Source organism: Schistocerca cancellata, chromosome 2, assembly GCF_023864275.1.
Source record: "Schistocerca cancellata isolate TAMUIC-IGC-003103 chromosome 2, iqSchCanc2.1, whole genome shotgun sequence".
Lineage (NCBI taxonomy): Eukaryota > Metazoa > Arthropoda > Insecta > Orthoptera > Acrididae > Schistocerca > Schistocerca cancellata.
Window position 1 is genome coordinate 1,116,877,095 of NC_064627.1, and position 22,452 is coordinate 1,116,899,546.

The following is a 22,452-nucleotide window of genomic DNA, read 5'->3' on the forward strand; positions in this document are numbered from 1 at the left end:
AGCAGCCAGTTATGACAAAACGCAAAATCGGAGACGCCATTGAAATACTTAAACACTCTAATAACATGGATAGGGATGATGGACTCAGGCTTGCCCCATCTTGGCTGCCAGCAATCAGAGCCCAACAGACTGCACTGTCAACACGAGGCCAAGCACTACTGCCCAGTAACTGCCACCGCGTGGCCAACGTCCAGCATTTGGTAAACGGCAGCCAACTTCTCATTCGACAGTGACCACCAAACATGGCACATAACACAAGATCCAATAGACAACAAAGGTTACGTTCTCCCTCCACCACAACAACCTATTAAAGTAAAGTTCCCTCTCCTTCTTCCTTAAGTAACCAATGACACGAACTATCTTTTTAAAATTTTGACGTAATGGCATGTGTAGTGAACAGTAACAACAAAATATAAGGCACACTGCATAACTAGAACACACCAGTAGACCCAGAAGAAGGCCGCTGCAACTGTGACCAAAACATTGGTTGTTCTCCAGCAGCAGTAGTTTTTTACATTATGACGCAGTACCACACCCAGAAAACTTTTATGTCGACTGACTCTGGCCGCAGAAGCCTACGCAATTATATTAACACACACTTTTCTGCAGATAACTGAAAACCATCTTCGCAGTCCACTCCTCTAACCTCTGCACTGTAAGTCGCAATTGATGAGTCGCTGTTGCAACAGTGGAGGAAGAACAGAAAACAGCAAAATCATGCACAAATTAGGAGCTCAATACAGGACTCCATATGGTAGATGTGATACTGCTTATGGCTACAGCAAAGAGTGAAACACTTGAAACAATACCCTGATCAACAGCATTCTACTGCTCAAAACAATCTGACAGCATTAGACGCAAAGACCGCATGGCAATGGGGATGTGGCCATGGAGCCCCACTGATGCAACTGTATGAGACTACTGTGTCTCCAAGCAGTATCATACACCTCACTGATATCAAAGAATATGCTGATACAGTGATGTTTACATAGGAAAGCTGAATAGCCCCCTATAGTAGAGTCAGTTTGTTGACAATGCCCCGAAATCTCTGGAACCCACACTGAGAGCGGCTAACAATGAGACGAGATAGTTAACCATTCGCTTCAAGGTCTTTCCCACACAACTTATTAAGGTGCGATGCCGGTAATGGCTGCGACATGGGCGGTCCTTTCCTGATTTGAGGAGAGTTATCAGAATTGCCTCTTTTCACGAGTTGTGGAAATGACCTGTCCACCATATCAAATTAAAACATTTGAGAAGATTTCCTTTGATGCTGCTGGCGGGTCATGACCAGGTGCAGTATAAATTATCACACAGTGTTGACTCCAACTCTCGCATGGAGAAAGGGCAGTTGTAAGACTCAAAATTGTAGGATCCTCTCTGCAGTCACATGGTAGTGATGAAACACCATATGCTGGCTGGCATTGGCAATAGTTCTCAAAAAATACTGCGCCAGCATCTGTACGATGTCTCTGGGTGCTGTTTGGAGACACCCCTGTTCCAGCGCTGCAGCTATTGGTGAATGACTGTTTACCAGAAACCCTCCTGACGGATTCCTATACTTTTGTAGAACAAGAGGTATGGCTGATGGAGTCCAAGAACACTTGTCATGACCTTTTCTTGCTGTCACTGATTTGCGTTGAGCCTCGGTTCTTGCGATCCAAAATTCTGCGAGTTTCTCTGCTGTTCGGCAGTACTTAACCCATCAAAAAGCCACATGCGTGAACTGGATTGCTGAATGGCACTCTCTGGTCCACCAAAGTAGAGGTTGACTCCTAAACTGGTACAGATAAGTTAGCAGCATGATGGATCTCTCATTTCAATGTGGTCCACCCATCCCTGGACACTGTCACAGTATTCAAACACAGCCAGCTGGCTGAACATTGTCCAATTAGCCCTGGTGATCATCAATTTTGGTGGCTTATGTTCAGGGATTGCTCCACCCAATACGTGAAAGCAAAGAGGGAAGTGGTCACTGGAATGAAGGTCGTCAATCACTTCCCATTGAACAGAGTCTGCAGGGGCTGGAGAACAGTAAGAGCGAGCGATGACTTTGTGAGACGTCATGAGGCTCTCCAAAAGCCAGCCCCCAGCGGAAAGTAGAAGTCAAGACCCACAAGACATGATGCGCATTCAAGTCTCCCAGTGGCACAAATGGTGGCAGGAGTTGTTACACAAGATCTGTGAGAGCCTCAGAGTCTGTGTTGCACCTTGCAGAGGTAAAGGTAGATACAGTGCACAGGGGGAGGTAGATACAGTGCACAGGGGGTGGGGGAAGGAGACAGGGAATGGTGTGTGTGTGTGTGTGTGTGTGTGTGTGTGTGTGTGTGTGTTACTGACAAACACAGTGACCTCTCCCTTACTCCTTCCCCATCAGGTCATTATTGTGATAGAGCTTATAACCCCATAGTACAAAGTTATCCAACACTTTAAAAGAACTTCCTCCACAGCTTCCTGCCTCCGTCACCTTCACCTTCAATTTTCTTGTCTAAGGAGCTTTGAAGTGGTAGTGGAAGCCTGGAGCCGTGCGACCGCTACGGTCGCAGGTTCAAATCCTGCCTCGGGCATGGATGTGTGTGATGTCCTTAGGTTAGTTAGGTTTAAGTAGTTCTAAGTTCTAGGGGACTGATGACCTCAGAAGTTAAGTCCCATAGTGCTCAGAGCCATTTGAGCCAAATTCAGCCAAATTTCACTGATCAGAAAAGGGCCACCTTAAAATGTGTAATTAATGGTTTCTTGTTTCAACAATAGGACGATAACTGATCTCTATTAATAATAATATGGCAATGAAACTGTTATGGCAAGTCTCTACAGTGTAGATATTCTGAAGGGGTAGAAATCCCTTCAGAATTTAGTGAAATAGCAACTCTAAAAGTACCAGCAGAAAACATGGACATCGTCAAGTGTCTGCTGTTTAATGTAAGCAGTTTGGACTATTTTCAAATACTGAGTGTGAATGGCAGTTTTCACATTATATAATGTGTGAATGCATATTGTCTCCAAAAAGATATCTGAAATTATGAGAAAGTTTTCCTTTGGAAACTCTTCATCCAAACAACATCGTTCACCCTGAAGTCACTGCAGTTTCTGATGGTCCCCTAAACATTACAAAATGTGTGACAGCATTGTTTGGATGCAGAGCTGTATTTTCTCTCATTGGTTAGCTTTAGAGGGTTTGCAGGTTTTTTAAAAAAGAATGAAACTAAATGAGTTTCATGATGTCAACAGATATCAATTTACTGATCAGTGCATGTTAATTTTGAACACAAGTCTCAACAATAATGAAATATGAAAAATTTACAGAACATAATTGAAAAATAAGCTGTCAAAAATATCACCAAAACTGCAAAAAAGAATTACACTGGTGCGCAAAACATAAGGACAAAATGAACTTTCACATGAGGTATGAGTATAAAGTAACTCAGCCTGTTGAAATTTGGTGTATACATTAAAAGAGCTGCTGCAGCATAGTAATGAAAGTAACTAAAAAAAATACACAATGATTCAAACAAAAATGACACTTTTTTTCAAGTATAATAATTATGTTTTAGTCGCTGCAATTTATGAGGGTCCCCTAGACATTACAAAAGGCAAGACATGGTTCTTATAATAGTGTGTGTGATCACATGGTTTTGGCATATGCCAGATGTCCAACTGATGTTTCTTGTGAATAAATGCTTGAAGTTCGAAGTATTGCAATAGAAGGCCATCACAACAAGACTTGGGAGATGAGACCATCACAACAAGGTTTGTAATATGAATGGGCTGATGAAATCTGGAATAAATGTTCATGAAGAAGTAGAATGCGTGAACAGAGTATATGAGGACTTCAGACCAAAAATACTAAAGAAAGGCAATGTAAAAGCTGCAGCATTTTTGACATGGTCAACATCAATTCACCATTATACTCTGGAGACAAAACACAAGACAGGTGATTTCATCTCAAATCATACAGGTCTTTTCAACTCTTAACTCGTGGGCATGAACTCCTCTGGAACAAATATATATTAGAGTCTATATCATAAGTGTTAAGAAATAAAGATTTTTTTATGTTAATTTTTGTGGATGGTATGGACCTTTGAAAAATATACGAGGTGTGGCTAGAAAAAAACCGGACTAGTACTGGTGAAACAATAAAACGAATGCAATAAGGCTGAAAGTCGCGTGGCCTGTCAAGTGACTCTCGCTCCGCCTACTGCTCGGGTTTCATCTGCCTCCTGCACTCAGTCTGCCCGTGGCGTCTGTTTTAAGTAGTTGATGTTTTGTCTGTGCATCAGAAAATGTAGAGTGTACAGAAAGAACAGCGTGTTAACATCAAATTTTGTTTCAAACTAGGAAAATCTGCAAGTGAAACATTTGTAATGTTACAACAAGTGTACGGCGATGATTGTTTATCGCGAACACAAGTGTTTGAGTGGTTTAAACGATTTAAAGATGGCCGCGAAGACACCAGTGATGACACTCGCACTGGCAGTCCATTGCCAGCAAAAACTGATGCAAACATTGAAAAAATCGGTAAACTTGTTCGACAAGATCGCCCTTTAACAATCAGAGCAGTGTCTCAGTTAACAGGAGTTGACAAGGAAAGTGTTAGGCAGATTCTTCATGAAAGTTTCAACATGAACAAAGTGTGCGAGTGTCATCACTGGTGTCTTCGCGGCCATCTTTAAATCGTTTAAACCACTCAAACACTTGTGTTCGCGATAAACAATCATCGCCGTACACTTGTAACATTACAAACGTTTCACTTGCAGATTTTCCTAGTTTGAAACAAAATTTGATGTTAACACGCTGTTCTTTCTGTACACTCTACATTTTCCGACGCACAGACAAAACGTCAACTACTTAAAACAGACGCCACGGGCAGACTGAGTGCAGGAGGCAGATGAAACTCGAGCAGTAGGCGGAGCGAGAGTCACTTGACAGGCCACGCGACTTTCAGCCTTATTGCATTCGTTTTATTGTTTCACCAGTACTAGTCCGGTTTTTTTCTAGCCACACCTCGTATACTTTCTAAATAACTCCTAAAATCTTGCAGAACAAAAAAACTAAAAATAGTGCTGGAGACCAGGCAGATGTTTTGCATTAAAGCTCCCTCTTAATGTGTTGAAATTTAGTTGACACCCGCACACTAACCTCAACTTATAAATTTAAGATGAAAATACAAAATTTAAGTTTACTTTTCCCCTTAATTTTTTTTTCCTTATTTGGAAAGTCACAGAATGCTATCCTCTCTGTCATATTACCAGATACTACTGATGTCATTATAAACAGTTTCTTCTCTGCTCCAGCTATCTGTATTATGTAAATATTTATTATTATAAATATGAAAAATTGCATTTTTATGAGTTTTTACAAATTACACTACTGGCCATTAAAATTGCTACACCACGAAGATGACGTGCTATAGATGTGAAATTTAACCGACAGGAAGAAGATGCTGTGATATGCCAATGATTAGCTTTTCAGAGAATTCACACAAGGTTGGCGCCGGTGGTGACACCTACAACGTGCTGACATGAGGAAAGTTTCCAAGCGATTTCTCATACACAAACAGCAGTCGACCGGCGTTGCCTGGTGAAACACTGTTGAGATGCCTCGTGTAAGGAGGAGAAATGCGTACCATCATGTTTCCGAGTTTGATAAAGGTCGGATTGTAGTCTATCACGATTGTGGTTTATCGCATCACGACATTGCTGCTTGCATTGGTCGAGATCCGATGACTGTTAGCAGAATATGGAATCGGTGGATTCAGGAGCGTAATACGGAACGCTGTGCTGGATCCCAACGGCCTCGTATCACTAGCAGTCAAGATGACAGGCATCTTATCCGCATAGCTGTAACGGAATCATGCAGCCATGTCTCGATCCCTGAGTCAACAGATGGGGACGTTTGCAAGACAACAACCATCTGCACGAACAGTTCGACGGCATTTGCAGCAGCATGGACTATCAGCTTGGAGACCATGGCTGCGGTTACCCTTGACGCTGCATCACAGACAGGAGCGCCTGCGATGGTGTACTCAACGACGAACCTGGGTGCACTATTGGCAAAACGTCATTTTTTCGGATGAATCCAGGTTCTGTTTAGAGCATCATGATGGTCGCATCTATGTTTGGTGACACTGCGGTGAATGCACATTGAAAGCGTGTATTCGTCATCGCCATACTGGCGTTTCACCCGGCATGATGGTACGAGGTGCCATTGGTTACACGACTCAGTCACCTACCTCTTGTTCGCATTGACGGCACTATGGACAGTGGACATTAAATTTCAGATGTGTTACGACACGTGGCTTTATCCTCCATTCGATCCCTGGGAAACCCTACATATCAGCAGGATAATGCACGACCGCAAGTTGCAGGTCCTGTACGGGCCTTTCTGGATACAGAAAATGTTTGACTGCTGTCCTGACCAGCACATTCTCCAGATCTCTCACCAACTGAAAATGTCTGGTCAATGCTGGCCGAGCAACTGGCTCGTCACAATATGCCAGTCACTACTCTCGATGAACTGTGGTATCGTTTTGAAGCTGCATGGGCAGCTGTACCTGTACACGTCATCCAAGCTCTGTTTGACTCAACGCCCAGACATATCAAGGACATTATTACGGCCAGAGGTGTTTGTTCTGGGTACTGATTTCTCAGGATCTATGCACCCAAATTGCGTGAAAATGTAATCACGTCTGTTCTAGTATAATATATTTGTCCAATGAATACCCGTTTATCATCTGCATTTCTTCTTGGTGTAGCAATTTTAACGGCCAGTGTGTATTTACTTGAAAACCCCACATCCGAAAACTTTTGAGAATTGCAGAAAATAATGTTTGGTTACTATGTTAGCAGTCAGTGCAAACACACTGGGCAATATTTTTCTATGTGAAGTGTTAAAAATTTTTCAACATTCTGCATATTTTGCATCACTGAATTTCTAGTGTACAACATGCAAATTGGCAACATCGTTCCCAGTGATATTCTGTTTATAAAAAATGAGTGACAACTTGCACATAAACATTCTGCGTAGAGTTGTGTGTGTGGTTTGAAATTTTTGTTAGATACAGTACTGAAGGAGTGCGATGTGTGGACTATGAAAAAAGACAAGAAAGTGATGTTTAAGAAAAATGAAAAACACTTCACAGTTGTTGGAAATATGCAGAAATATCTTGGTCCTCAAGTAACTGTATTAGCATCACATCCAGTGTGCAGAGATTACTACACTCACAACAAGAAGAAATTTAGTGACAACCCACCTGAACGATCACGATCACCCGAATGTGAAATTAAAGAAAACACTGTAGATGTTTATAATCCGGGGTGTTAAGCTGTTGATGCATTGAATGACAGCATTTCTGTTGAAGCTCCTGTTAAACATCTAGGAAAGGTCGGAAGTACAAGAAGAAAACAGTTTGCAAAAAGAGAAGTGGAAGAAATCGAAACAAGTTTTACAAAAGCAACATCTTAAATTTTGTAAAGTATATAATGTAGATGCACTTGGTGCAGAACCTGAAGACAGAGGTATGTGCATGAAATGTGATGTGTGGTTTCAAAACCTAAATACTGCTATCTCAGCAGCTACCTATACCAAGAAGGTATAGTTACTGACACTGATACCATGTAGCTACTCTAAGCAACAGATACATAAGCAGTGTCACAGGAAAGATGACAGACCTGATGCTTTTGGATGTATGTCAAGTGCTGAAAGATAAATGTTAGTTTCAGGAGTGTGTAATGTATCCTGGTGCTGAAGTGATGACTGTTGAAGCATTACACCTTCAGGACACTGACAATGATGTAATCTATTCATTGTAGGAAGGAGGATTGGTTTTGGTTTTGTTTTGCTTTAGGGTGCAAAAAAACAACTGGGGTCATACATGCCAAATCAAAACTACAGAATACAAAGACAGAGAGGAGTTAAAAAACGACTACACGTCAGTCCCAATTGACATAAGAGAAGACAGCTAAACACAGGGGTGTGGCGAAAGGACTGCAAAAGACACCATACAGGATCGGAGGACCAAAACTAAAAATTAAATGGCCTTCACCATATTGCTTTTGTGAATGAAAAGTAAAACACAGACGACAGTCCATGCATCATTTGCTAAAACGACCAATAATTTAGACAACAAACCCGGCAGGAGCACCAAGAGGTGGTCATCCAAGCCGTTGGGAGAGGCTTAATACACTGAAGGGAGGATCATTGGCAATGCCAAAGGGACACTACCTCCTGACAGACAGCAACACAGAGATCATCAAAGGGAATATAGGAACTAGTGGGCTGAGCTACGAGGACTGCAGCCTTGGCAGCAGCCTCATTTCCTGGCAGACCAACATGACCAGGAACCCACATAAACATCACAGTGGCTCCACCAAGAGCGAGCAAGTGACAGTTTTCCTGGACCCGCTGCACTAATGGATGGGCAATGTACAGCACACAAAGACTTTGAAGGGTGCTGAGTGATTCTGAGCAGAGGACACAATTGAAAAGTCTGTGTCACCAGACGTACTCCGTGGCCTGAATAGGGCGAACAGCTCAGCTGTAAATACTGAGCAGTGTGCCAGAAGCCGATATCAAAAGACACGGGTGCCAATGATGAAGACACACCAGCACCCACAGTCATTCCGAGAGCCATCAATGTATACAAAGGCACTATCACAAAGTTCCATGCAAAGGTCGTGAAACTGAAGGCTGGAGTAGTGTCCTTAGGAAGCGAATGAAGGCCAAGGTTAACATGGGCCGCTTCACGAAGCCAAGGTGGTGAAGAGTTCACACCCACCGGGAAAGTTGCAGGTAGTGTGAAGCTGCTAAGCCACCATAGCATGTGCTGAAAGGAGACTCCAGGAGGTATCAGAGAAGAGGGATGTGCCCCACACTGGCGATCAAAGGAATCATTGAAGAAGGCACAGGATGGGTGGCCACGCATGGCGGACAAACGGCATACATATCTGCTGAGGAGAAAGTCACGGTGGTAAGACATTGGTAGTTCGGCAGCTTCAGCATCCAGACTCTCAACCGAGCTAGTGTAAAAGGAACCAGTGGCCAAATGGATGGCACGATGGTGGATAGTGTTGAGACAATGCAAGAGGGATGGACATGCAGACGCATCAACTAAGCACCGATAGTCAAGTTTCGAACGGACAAGAGACCCATACAAACGGAGGAGGATGGTTCGATCTGCACCCCAGGAAGTACCATTGAGGACACACAGGACATTGAGGAACCGCATACAGCGGGCTGCCAGGTAAGACACATGGGAGAACCAAGAGAGCTTCCTATCAAGCATAAGCCCCACGAATTTTGTAGTTTTGATTAATGGAAGGGCAACAGGCCCAGAATGTAAAGATGGTGAGAGAAACCATTTGCGCTGCCAGAAATTCATACAGACAGTTTTGTCAGTGGAAAAACTAAAGCAAATGCTGATGCTCTAGGAGTAAAGATGATCAAGACGTCACTGAAGATGCTGTTTAGTGAGACAGGTCTGTGGAGGACTGCAATAGATGACAAAATCGTCAACAAAAAGGGAGCCAGAGATGCCCAGCGGGAGACAGGCCATTATAGGGTTAATGGCGATAGCAAAGAGGTCGACGCTCGGGACGGAACCCTGAGGCACACCGGTTTCCTGGATAAAGATGTCCAACAAAACAGAACCCACACACACCTTGAAAACTTGGTCTTTGACAAATTCCTGAAGGAAACAGGGCAGACCACGGAATCCCCACATGTAAAGAGTACGGAGGATACCAGTTCTCCAGCAGCTGTCACAGGCCTACTCCAAATCGAAAATCACCCCCACAGTCTGGGATTTCCGCAAAAAAACATTCAAAACATGGGTGGACAAAGTAATGAGATGGTCAACTGCAGAACGCCGTGCTTGAAATCCACACTGTGCATTTGTTAGTAAATTGTGAGACTTGAGCCATCATACCAACCGGACATGAATCATATGTTCCATCACCTTGCAAATGCAGTTGGTGAGAGACATGGGGTGGTAGCAAGAAGGAAGGTTTTCATCCTTGCAAGGCTTAGGTATGGGTATCACAGTGGCTTCACGCCAAAGTCCGGGAAATGTGCCCTCTACCCATATGCAGTTGTACGTGTAAAGGAAAAACTGCTTGCTTACAAGAGAAAGCTGCTGCAACATCTGAATGTGGACAGCATATGGCCCTGGGAGATCTTTATGAACTGAGAGCATGATCTAGCTCCCTCATAGTAAAGGCAGCATTGTAGCACTCCTGATTCGGAGAGAAGGGAAGGGTATTGCCTGCACTTCCTTTGCTTGTTTCTGATGGAGGAAGGCAGGGTGATAATGAGAAGAGCTCAAAATTTCCACAAAATGGCAGCTCAAAATGTTGGAGATAGCAACAGGGTCCATGATGACATCATCAGCTACTGTCAGGCAGGAAACTGGCAAATGGATCTTGGTCCCAGAGAGCCACCGGAAGTTGGTCCACACAACAGGGAAAGGTGTGGAACTATTTAAAGAACTAGTGAATGAAATACAGCTAGCTTTTTGGCTATTCCGAAGAACATGACAACACTTTGCATGCATCTTTTTATAATGAATGCAGTTCGCCATCGTAGGATGATAGTTAAAAATGCAGACAGCACGTATCTGCGTGAGAATTGAGGCACAACATGCCTCAGTCCACCAAGGGAATGGGAAATGGTGTGGTAAAGAGGAAGTGCAAGGAATGGAATATTCTGCAGCAGTAAGGATAACGTTTGTGAGATATTTCACCTAGTCATCACGACTGTGGAAATCTTATTCTTTGAAGGTCACCAGGAGGAGTACAGCCACCAGTCAGCCTTAGTAAGCTGCCATTTGGGCGTGCACACAGGTGGGGTAGGAGTCAACAAATGGATAGCACATGAGAAATGATTGCTCGAGTTGGTGTCAGCAAGAACAGACTACTCAAGACGTTGGGCAAGCTGGGCAGTGCACAAGGATAGATCCAAATGCGAACAGGTGTGCAAGGAGTCTGAAAGAAAATTGGATGCTCCCGTGTTACAGCAGAAGGGGTTGCGTTGATTAACATGATCAGCCAAGAGGGCACCTCTCTGACACCCAAAGGGGATGATGCACATTTAAGTCACTAAGAAGCAGAAATAGGGGAGGTAGATGCCCAATAAGCTAAAGGAAGTTTATCCTGATGACATCAAATAATGGAGGGACATAAACTGAACAGAGGGAAAACATCATGTGGGGTAGGAACTGCAACAGCTTGAAGATGGGTAGTCAGAGAGATGGGTTGACTATGAATGTCATCCCATATGAACAGCATGACACCCCCTGAGATGGAATGCCAACCTCAGGGGCAAGGTAAAAAAGAATTGAGAAGAAATGTGAAAGCTCAAAGCAGTCGCGAGTACGCAATTTTGTTTCCTGAAGGCAGAGTACAAGGTGACACTGCAATGCTAAAAGCAGCCACAAATCTTCTTTATGGGACCGAAGGCCACAAAAATCCCATTGGAGGAGAGTCATAATGAGGAAGAGATGCAAGGGTGTCACCTCGGTGGTTGCCGAGCGAAAGCCTGCGAAAAGTCACTGCTACAGGGCACAGACACAGGAGGATCCTGCTCAATGGGGTCCACTGAAGCATCGGCTTGCTTGTGCTGTCTGTCTGTGGAGTCCAAGGCTGAAAAACGGTTGGTGGTGCGCACAGATGACATGGAGGTCGGCTGGGCTACGGTGTCACATGGCAACACCGTCAAAGAGGATCTTCGAGTCGGTGAAGGAGATGACCATTTGCCTTTGGTAGACTTCTTCGAACCTTTCTGGTCAGAGGAAGACTCGGGTGGTGTCTGGCTGGAGGGACTTAGGAAGTCTTCATGGGAGTACTACTACTGTCCTCTGGCCTACCTGTTGTGTAGCTGGTGGCTTCACTCTTGAGGCAAGAGTTTGATGGCTTGTTGCACAGCTCGACAGGAGGGATTCTACCGTCACACTGGGCAATTTCATAACCACAGAGCTGAATTTGAGGTGGCATGTCTGCATGGCCACGTCATTCATGGAACAAGAGGCAGCAAGAATAGAACTATAAGTGTCAGACGGGAGAATGCAGGGTTTGCAACTAGCCAATAACTTGTGGGCGACAGGGTAAGGCACTTTTTCCTCTACCCAGATCTCCTGGGCAGTCTGCTCATCAAGACACACAGGACAATCCCGAGAGAAGACAGTATGACCCCCATTCTAGTTGATATAGTGGTGAGGAGGTGGCAGACAATCTCCTTCATGCGCATCCCTACCATAGGTTAGACATTTGGCCGGGTGTCGACAAGACATTCTAGTGTGGTTGAAACGATAACACTGGTAGCAGTGCATTGGGTTCAGAATGTACAGTTGGACTGTGATAATTTCATAGCTTACTTTGATCTTTTATGGAAGCACCACTCTATCAAAGGTGATAAAGAGTGCTGGTGCGCACTAATGAGGAATCTAGGTTTTTCATCACCCGATGGGCAGCAATGACACCCTGAACAGAAGGGCAAGACTGGATTTCGCCATCTGTCAGACCGTCGAGCAGCCTAGTGTAAATAACACCACGGAAAGAATTCAGAGGTCTATGGGCCTCGACATGAACAGGATACCGTGGAGAAGTGAGGTGGTAAGCAGTTGTTGCCCCTGAGAATCAGAAGTAGTCTGCAAAAGGAAAGAGCCATTCTGTAAATGAGAGCAGGATTTCACAGGGCTGGCACTGGCATCAGCACCTTTCTGAATAATAAATGGCTTTACCACTGCAAAGGACCGACTGTCTTCAGTGCGTGAAGCCACAAAGAACTGTGGTGCAGCTGGAATGCTATTGCAATCATTAACGTCATTCAGGTGACTTTTCGTAGATGTTGATTGTAAAGATGATTGGCTCATTGCAAGAAAATCCCACGACTGCCAGCATCTCTGATGGCATGCTGCTTCCAACTGGGGCACCCCTTCACAAGGGGGCACACCCACCTTAGGTGATCGTTCACACCTAATGTCACACCTCCTGAACACCTGAAAGGGGGACCAATCAGTAATTCAGGAAGGTAGCAGTTCAGGCAATCAGCCCTCCCTGGGCCTGGCCTCTACCAGGGGGTATGTGCGCACCCTACCTGTCGACCCGGTGCTGGGAATAAGGAAAAGAGGAATCTCAAACGCTGAAAGGGAGGAACCAGAGGAGAAGGGAAACAGAGAAAGGAAAAGGGAATGAAAGACAGTGGTGAGAATGTTCTTATGTCAGCAACAGACAATGCGGAACATCCCTATAATACCCCAGACATGTTCCCAAAGGAAGGAGAAAAGCAATAGCAAAAGGATAGACATGCAACACAGAAGGGAAAAGATGCTGCAAAGTCTGGGGCCCCGTGGTAGCCAAACACAAACCCACCAAAGAGTGGTGAGCCCCCTAGGGGGAGGAAGGAATAGAGTTGCTGAAGAAGACAGCAGAGCCAGAGAAGTCTGTTACACAGATTAGGCATCAGGTCATGAAAGGAATAGCTCACAATCATATCCGGAGGATTAAGAGACAGGCCATTGCATTTGTAAATCGGCCACATCCCAGAATACTGACACATTAGTTCTTCGTTTCGACTTTGCTGAGAACTAGGCTGTTGCTTGGCAGAACAAAATTCAAAGTTACCACTGGCATACATCACAGGTATCAATATTTACGTGTTGCTCACTTCCTTGGAACATCACACTCTTTTGCTATTGTCAGTGCTCATCTCACTCATGATAGTACAAATGTATGCTACACTGTCACCATGTTGATTGATGACATAGCATCTAGACACTATGCATTTTCTAAACATGTGTATGTGACTGATGTTGCAGAACCTTATTTTAAAAACCACTTTCAGCTTTATTAGCTTGGTCAATACTGTAGTACAGGAATTAAGACAAAAAAATGGATGTTTTCAGCAACAGGTGATGGAAAAAGTGCATGTGATGGGGTAGGAGGTCTCTGTAAACATCTTGCAACAATATTTAACCTCCAGCATGAAGCTGTTGGTGCTGTAAGAGATGCTACTGGATCTGTACACACCATATCAATATTAGTAACAAATTTGAAACTCTCCATTCTAAATAGAAGTACATTAATGGGATTCCGTGGCATATGCATTACAAGAGCAGTTCCTCACAAAATGCAGCCTGTTACTGTGCGTGAAATTCATAGACCACATTGTACATTAGAAGACTTTGTAGTGAACCATTTCATTTCTTGTGTGTATGACAATCAGTGGTGAGTGGGACAAGTAATAAGTGTGTCTCATGAGCTGCAAGATGTAACCATTTCCTTCATGACACCTCATGCTCCTGCTAATGCTCAAATGGCCAGAATCAAAAGATAAGTGTGCAGTTCCCATTTTCCAAGCCAAGTATTGCTCTTGTTGGATCATCCTTGTCCATGTGCAAATTCAGCTCGGCTATACAAGTTCAATGAGAAGCAGATGGAAAAAAATGAACTCTTTTCAAGAATGCAGTGTTGATTGTAGGCAATTTTAATTCATGGAAAGTTGTGAAGAAGTAAAATCATGACAGAAGACAATAAATTGGTTCAAATGGCTCTGAGCACTATGGGACTTAACTTCTGAGGTCATCAGTCCCCTAGAACTTAGAACTACTTAAACCTAACTAACCTAAGGATATCACACACATCCATGCCCGAGGCAGGATTCGAACCTGCGACCATAGCAGTCGCCCGGTTCCAAACTGTAGCGCATAGAACCGCTCGGCCACCACGGCTGGCCAGAAGACAATAGTCATTTGCAAAATAATATCATAAAAAGACAACTGGGTATTTATATAGTACATCTCATGTTGTTATAAAATGCTTTCGAACAAAATTATGAATTTTTTTCAACTCACTTATAATGTTGCAAAGTAATTATTTCAATTCTGAAGTGCCAGTTTTGCATGACATTTACTTACAATCATCTATCAATTTAAATATTTAAATGTCTTATGATTTTTTGACCTTCAGAGTACAGCTAGGTCTACCTAAAAAATCATTGCACACTCTGATTGTACATTCAATAAGTACAATAACCAACTAACGTGTCATGACATTTTTTGAACATTTACGATAAATAACCAAAAAATTTCAAATTCTTTCATTTTATACATAAATATTTTAACAGTTTAAGAATTTCAAGCATTAATGTCATAGCTGACAGCAGTCCTTCCACTTTCTCATTTCTCAAGTAAGTTAACATCCTGGGACTACTCATATTTTCAAAACTTAATTTTGAAATTCACAAAAAGTCACAAATTTTCATACTTTATGTTACAAAAATGAAAAAAGCTCAGAACTGTGTATGTATTAATCATGTCTCATAGCACTGGGAACAAAGTATTTACTGAAAATAAATTCAGTTCTTCTTCACTTTTGGTTTCTTTATTACATTTTTTTACAATTTTCCCTTTCCTTACAACATTTTCACAAATACTCTCATTTAAAGAGGTCTGCAACGTTTTAACAAATTATCAGAAAAATCAATATATAGTAGTTTCGGAGAAGAATAATGTAGAACTTCAACACTTTTTTTTTTTCAGCATACTTTGAAATAGTGATGCGACACATTCACTCTCGACCTGTACAATTTGAGATGAAATCGCCAACTCCAAGCAGTGGGCTAGAGTACATGGAACTACACTAAAAAGTGAAAACAATATGATCAAAAGGAGAAGAGATAATTTTTTTTATTCACATATTATCATCATTATAGGCCACAAAAAAAGGTGAAACTGTAACTTGCTTTCTTGACAAGATTATTGAAAAACTTTCAAGGTGAGTTTAAGCAACAGGCCTGAATATTACCAAGTACAAAATATGTTGTTCTATCTCCGTCACAGGTCTATCTACAAATTAAACATTGGCAATGCAAAAGTTGATAGGGTGAGCAATGAAATATTTCCTCACACATCCTTCTAATATTTGAAGCAGAATATTTTTTTGCAAAAAGATGGTTCCTTTTTTAATGCTCAATAATCAAACATAAATCTGTTGCAAAAATGTATAGGCCTATAGAACAGATGGACAAAAAGCCAGTTTAAGGAATAGAACTGGAATCTGACATAAGAAAACCACATACCTAAATCAGTGCAGCAATGTGGGAATCTGAACCCTTACTTTTTGGTAAGAGTTTCAAGTGCTTCAAACACTGTGCCATCTCGTTCAATCACATACATGCGAGACCGATGCATAAAGTTTACTTGGTAACGAAGACATGTCAAAAATTAAAGATATCGACAACTGTTATGTTAAAATTAATCAGTTTCTGTTACTTACAGCCAGTGTCTTTCAGCCTCTGAATTGTATTTGATACAATTCTCACACCACCTAGGAATCCAGCTCCTTGTTTTTTGTGAATTTTTCTGTGGTTCCATACACTTATAGTAATGCCATCATCCTTTCCAATATACCTGGAGTACCAATAATGAAATTATTAAAGATATAAACAGAAATTATAAGGTCAATTTTTTTTCCAAGAATAAGAACCAAACGAGTACCAACTACTGAGAGTAATATAACAAAGATCCTAACTATAAATTAACTTAATGAACAAATCAATAAAAGAAGTAACATTATACTGCTACAACACTTCAAATATCTTAAAAAGAAATTAAGAAAAGCAGAAGGAAGCAAAATAAATTTTAACTATAAATACAATTAAGAGACAGGAGTTTAAAAAAAGGAAATCGTACAAAACAATGTAGTGGGGTCACAAGGGAGTGGGGTAAAACAGTGGCTGCAATGTTTATATTTTATTACAATGTGGAACTAACAAGCACCTGCATTTTAAACAAGTCATATGTGCACTGCACCACAATGATTCACTAATGGCATCACCACAACTTGAGATGCAGAAGAAGAAAAAAAAATCATTCCACAAACAGATAAGAAACACATGCTGCATCGCAAATGATAATGTCAAGTTCTCTTGTATGTCCCTTGCTCTGACAACTTACAGCTAACCTTAAACAGGGTGTTCCAGGAGGAGTTATCAATATTCAAAGATATGACAGGAACGATCATTCCAAGCAAGAAACAATAGTAAACTTGGGCTCTAAATGCATACCTTTCCAGTTATGAGCACTACTACATCTTCAATACCATAAAACAACTATCTTCAACTGCTTGTTCTTCGCTTTCCATATTCTAAGAGGCGGTAGTATGGATCAAAACAAGAAAAAACTGCCTGCTAAACATGGACTTTTTTTATCCATACCTTCAGAGCTAAGGGCACTTTTTTTATTTTCACTACTATGAAACATCTCTTCTACTGAACAATTCCTCCTCCCAAAATATGGAAAGTATATGAATGGCCACAGACGAACTGTGACCAAGAAACAACTGGACCACCCTGTTGCTTAACACACCGCCCAAAACGACGTCCTTCATTTCAATGACTGCTTCACAGACTGTGTCATCTGGATCCTTCCCACGAACACCAGCTTTTCTGATTTGCGCAGGTGGGAACTCTCTGCAATATATCCTATGTTCCTGTAACCCTCCTGGCCTCAACTGTCATTAGTCATTGTCCTTACCCATCTAGCCCCTTTCCTCTTTCCATTCGAGCACTACACAGTCCTCTTTTCCACCAATGTACTCAGTCCTTTTATTTCTCTCCATTTCCACAACCCCCCCCCCCCTCACCCCTGCCCACCATCTGACATCCTGACTGCACTTAACTGCTCTACTCTCCACCTCATCCCTGTATGCTCCCAGCAGCACTTTACTATTCCCCATACCTACCCTGCTATCTCTCCCCCTCCCCATCCCCACCCCAGCCTCCTCCTCACGCCCCAACCAGTTGACTCTTCCATAGTGCGCTGCTACTCGTAGTCTGGCTAGAGCTGACAGAAGTTGTGGTCGTGTGTGTGTGTGTGTGTGTGTGTGTGTGTGTGTGTGTGTGTGTGTGTGTGTCCATCCATGTGTGTGTGTGTGTGAGGGGGGGGGGGGTCCATTTTTGACAAAGGCCTTGTTGACCAAAAGCTAACTTTCCAAAAGTCTTTTTGTGCACCTTTCCATGACTCAGAATCTCCGCTATATGGTGAGTAGCAACTTCCTTTTCATTATATTGTTAGATGTAGATTGATAATATAAACAAAACCCAGGCCAAATTTGCAACTACAAAATGTTCTCTTTTCCGAAGAACATGCAAATAAAAGGGAAACCTTCAATTGACAACTTACAATTGGCACTAATTTACTTATTTATGATATAATATTGCCTTAATTAACTGTTGTTACGCAATTATACACTTATCTTTAGGAGAGCTCCGAGTGCACATGACTTGTGAACCACCTGGGCCTCAGAAGATGAAGCTATCTTGCTTTCACAACGTCTTTCTAACATTGCTACTGTACCACTATGTTGCTGGGTACATACTAGTGTACAGTATACTGTACAACGCTTGTGAGTATTACCCATTTGGGCTCCACATCTTCATTCTCAGACATTAATATTTGATGCTGACTACTTATATACTCTGCAATTTGTATCCTGTCACTTCTGCTAAAAAAAAAATTTTCCTTTTTTAACACTCCTTGTAAACCTGTGATTATTGATGCTATCAAAGCCTTATGAGCCACGTTTCCTCTTCTAAGACCTTGCCCTCATGTGTTAGTTCTTCAACTGCCCATTTGAATTAACTTCCAAACACCACTTTCAGAACAATGTCACAAAGCTCCTGGCACCATCTCACAAAGCTCCCTCCCTGGCACCAGGTTGTAATTGGATTGATTGCCCAATCTATAGCTGCCAAGTTGAAGTCTTCCCCCTATTATAATAGTATGAACAGAAAACTTATTTGTGACATTCTTCAAGTTGTCTCTGGAGTACTACAGCTTCTGATGAAGGTATTCTATAGAAGTACCCACGTACCATTAAACTGTTTTCCATTTGAAATACTTTCCTACATACTACAGAATTATGTATAGCAATAAATACCATGTCACTGCCAATGCCTAGCCCATAGTTACTACAACCTGGTTAACTATACAAGTTTTATATTCAAAAAGAATTCAGGCTTGCAACCAGTTGTCGTTAGCTTCCATCCACCATATTTCGACTGGACAACTGCCAGCCATCCTCAGGTGAGCCATCGAAGACTGACGAAGACGCCCTCCATTCCGCATTATATAGCATGCAGCGAGTATTCCGTGCATCGCACATGCGTCAAAATCATATTGACAGACGAACCACACCGCCCGCCAGCAGCACCCTTGCTGGTGGAACTGCAGAACTCGGCTGTCTTCGGCGTTGTCAATTGCCTCTGATGGCCGCAACAATTGACAACACCGAAGACAGCCGAGTTCTGCAGTTCCACCAGCGAGGGTGCTGCTGGCGGGCGGTGTGGTTCGTCTGTCAATATGATTTTGACGCATGCACGGAATACTCGCTGTACGCTATATATTGCGGAATGGAGGGTGTCTTCGTCAGTCTTCGATGGTTCACCTGAGGATGGCTGGCAGTTGTCCAGTCGAAATATATTGGATGGAAGCTATCGACGACCGGCCGAAATCTTTCTGAATATTTAGTTCCCTGGGAAAACTTTAAATTTCACGTTTTAAAAGTTTTATACAACCTTCTGCTCCTAGTATATTATGCCTGATACCTTCAGAGTGTATTCTAGTTGACCTAATTCTATAAATGGGTTATTCCATGTCAAGCAATCACTGGGTCCTGGTTTGCCCATCTTCAATTCTGTTGAAACTTGTTCAGAATGTGCCTAAGTGAGCTGCATGAACTTTTGCCAAGTTCCAGTTCCATCCATAACCTGGTGTAGCTACTACAGCAGTTTTTACAGGGGCACTAGAAACATGATCATTTGTTAATGCATTGTCTCCCTGCTTGCCTGAAAGTTAGAGAATTTTCCTAAACATGTATTCATTATATTATCAGCTTCTGGAGTTACCAAACATACCAAATTTTGTCTATATTTGATAACACACATCTTAAAATTCACAACATCGAAAACATCACATTTCAGAAGTGTATCAGACATCCGTATTTTCATTTTGGTGTCAAAAGTTAGTTAAGAAGCAGAAATCTGGCTTAAATTTTCAGCATTTTTAAATAGTGTTTTATTAATTTAATGACCATAAAGAATTATGTTCCTGTTTCCTTTACAAAACATGTTTGCAGCAGCACTGTTTCAAGTTTCGTTGTTGTACTGAAGTCTACTAAACAATGAATTCAGGGTTTTAAGAAAGGTTATTGTCCTATATTTGTAGCGACTTTAAACTCACTATAATTACAACAGCAGTGAATTTCTGATGTGCTGATAAAAGAAGATCATTTAAATCCCTGACGCCTTGAAAATGTTAACAATTCTGCATAGTAGCAGATAGGCACACTTACAATTAAAGCTTTCAGGCCAGTAAGGCCTTCGTCAACAATAGACAATAAAAAAAAAAAAACACACACACACACACACACTCACAAAAATCACCTGCAGTCTCAGGCAAGTGAAACCACGCTGCAAGCAGCAGCACCAGTGCAGGATGAGAGTGGTGACTGGGTGGGGGTAAGGAGGAGGCTGGGGCAGGGAGGGGGATGGATAGTATGATGGGGGTGGCAGACAGTAAAGTGCTGCACATTAGACGGAGGGCAGAGGAGTGATGGGGAGGGGGGAGAGAAAGTAGTGTAAATCGAGAGAAATAAAAAGACTGGGTTTGACGGTGGAATGAAGGCTATGTAGTGCTGGAATGAGAATGTGTTCTATCCCAGTTCGCACCCACTAATTCCATCATCCGGTCTCATCTGCCATCCCCCTTCTTCGCACTTATCCACCCTCACACCTGCTACCCACAGTAATACACTTTTTTTTTTACAATTTACTCTCTACTCTGCACTCATCCAGCCTCTTCCCTGTTCCCGTTCCAGCACTACACATCCGTCATTTCACCATCACACCCGGTCTTTATTTCTCTCCTCTTACACTACTCCCCCCCACCCCCCGCTCCTCTCCTCTCCTCTGCCCTCCGTCTAACGTGCAGCACTTTATTGTCCACCACCCGCACCGTACTATCCCCCCCCCCCCCCGACACAGCGTACTCCTTACCCCCACCCAGTCTTTACTCCCATCATGCAATGATGCTACTGCTCGCAGTGTGGTTACACTGCAGTTATGTGTGCAAGATGCCTTTGTGTGTGTGTGTGTGAGAGAGAGAGAGAGAGAGAGAGAGAGAGAGAGAGAGATCTATTGCTGACAAAGACCTTAATGGCCAAAAGCTTCAATTGTAAGTTTCTTTTTGTTGTGCCTATTTGCGACTCAGCCTCTTGGTGAGTAGCAACTTTCCTTTTCATAATAACGTTACATTCCATCCAAGATTTTCCATTGTTTGATTTTAACAATTATATCTGTCATTTACTGTGATCAAGCTCTGTAAAGAGCTAAAACTGGGTTTCTACATGCAAGAGAAGTATCACCACAACAAGTGGCATGACAGATGACATGGTAGTGGCACCATGTGCTACTGTTTCCACACACACACACACACACACACACACACACACACACACACCTGTCAAAATACTGTGGCACTGTTTTGTCAGTATATCATCAGCAAGGATTATTCATACAGACATTGGTGTTGTCATTCAGGTTATGGCATTACTACTGGGCAAAGAATCCAAGAAGAAGAAAATGAAGCATAAAGGTTGGATTTGGAAGTGGATTTAATGCATAAATAACAAGAGTGGCATCAAACAGACTTATAATGGATGTAGCACTCATACACCAATACCTATTCGTGAATTGCTTTCAAATAGCAAATGCAGATTTTGAATACTTTTGGAGCTGTGACTGAAGCTGCCCCCCCCCCCCCCCCCTCCTTCTCTTTTGTGAGGTTTTAGGGCGCAAAACATCTAAGGTCATAAGCGCCCAGTAAAGAATCAGAGAATGCTGGGACCACGAGGGGAGAAAACCGTTGTGAGGTCCAATACAAAAAAGAATAAAAACCAAATCTAACACATCAAGACGTTACGGAAGAGTATCTCAAAGACATCAACAAGAAACCAGAGTCACCAGGTAAAAATCAAATCTCTTTTGCCATATTACTGCTTTTAAAAAACTTAAAATGCGAGCAACAGCTCGCACGTCATCTGCTGAAATGTCCGGCAAAGTGGGCGGCAGCCCGACCCTGAGACGTAAGTGGCTAAAATAGGGGCAGAGGATCAGGAAATGTCTGACCGTTAATGGCTGACTACAGAGAGGACAGCTGGGTGCAGGATTGCCAATCAACAAGTTGCGGTGACTAAACCAGCAGTGCTGTATTACTTCCTCATGTTGAGACGACCAGGAGGAAGTCGACCGGGCTGTTGGGAGAGGTTCCATTTCTCTCAGTTTGTTCCCATGAAAGGAGCACCAATGGTCATGCCAAAGTGACATGATACGCTGACAGAGGAAAGTTCAAATACAGGGTGTATACGCTGCCAAGCAAAAAAATTCCCGGATTTTCCCCGGATC

The 22,452-nt window shown here is 42.6% G+C and overlaps 1 protein-coding gene across 1 annotated transcript in view; it reads right to left on the minus strand.

Moving 5' to 3' along the window:
• Positions 1-22,452, minus strand: part of LOC126163152 (E3 ubiquitin-protein ligase SMURF1) — a 205,512-nt gene that overhangs the window by 155,797 nt on the left and 27,263 nt on the right. Inside the window, exon 4 of the mRNA XM_049920082.1 lies at positions 16,266-16,399. Within this exon, the coding sequence (XP_049776039.1) occupies positions 16,266-16,399 (134 nt within the window). The remainder of the gene's footprint in view (positions 1-16,265; positions 16,400-22,452) is intronic.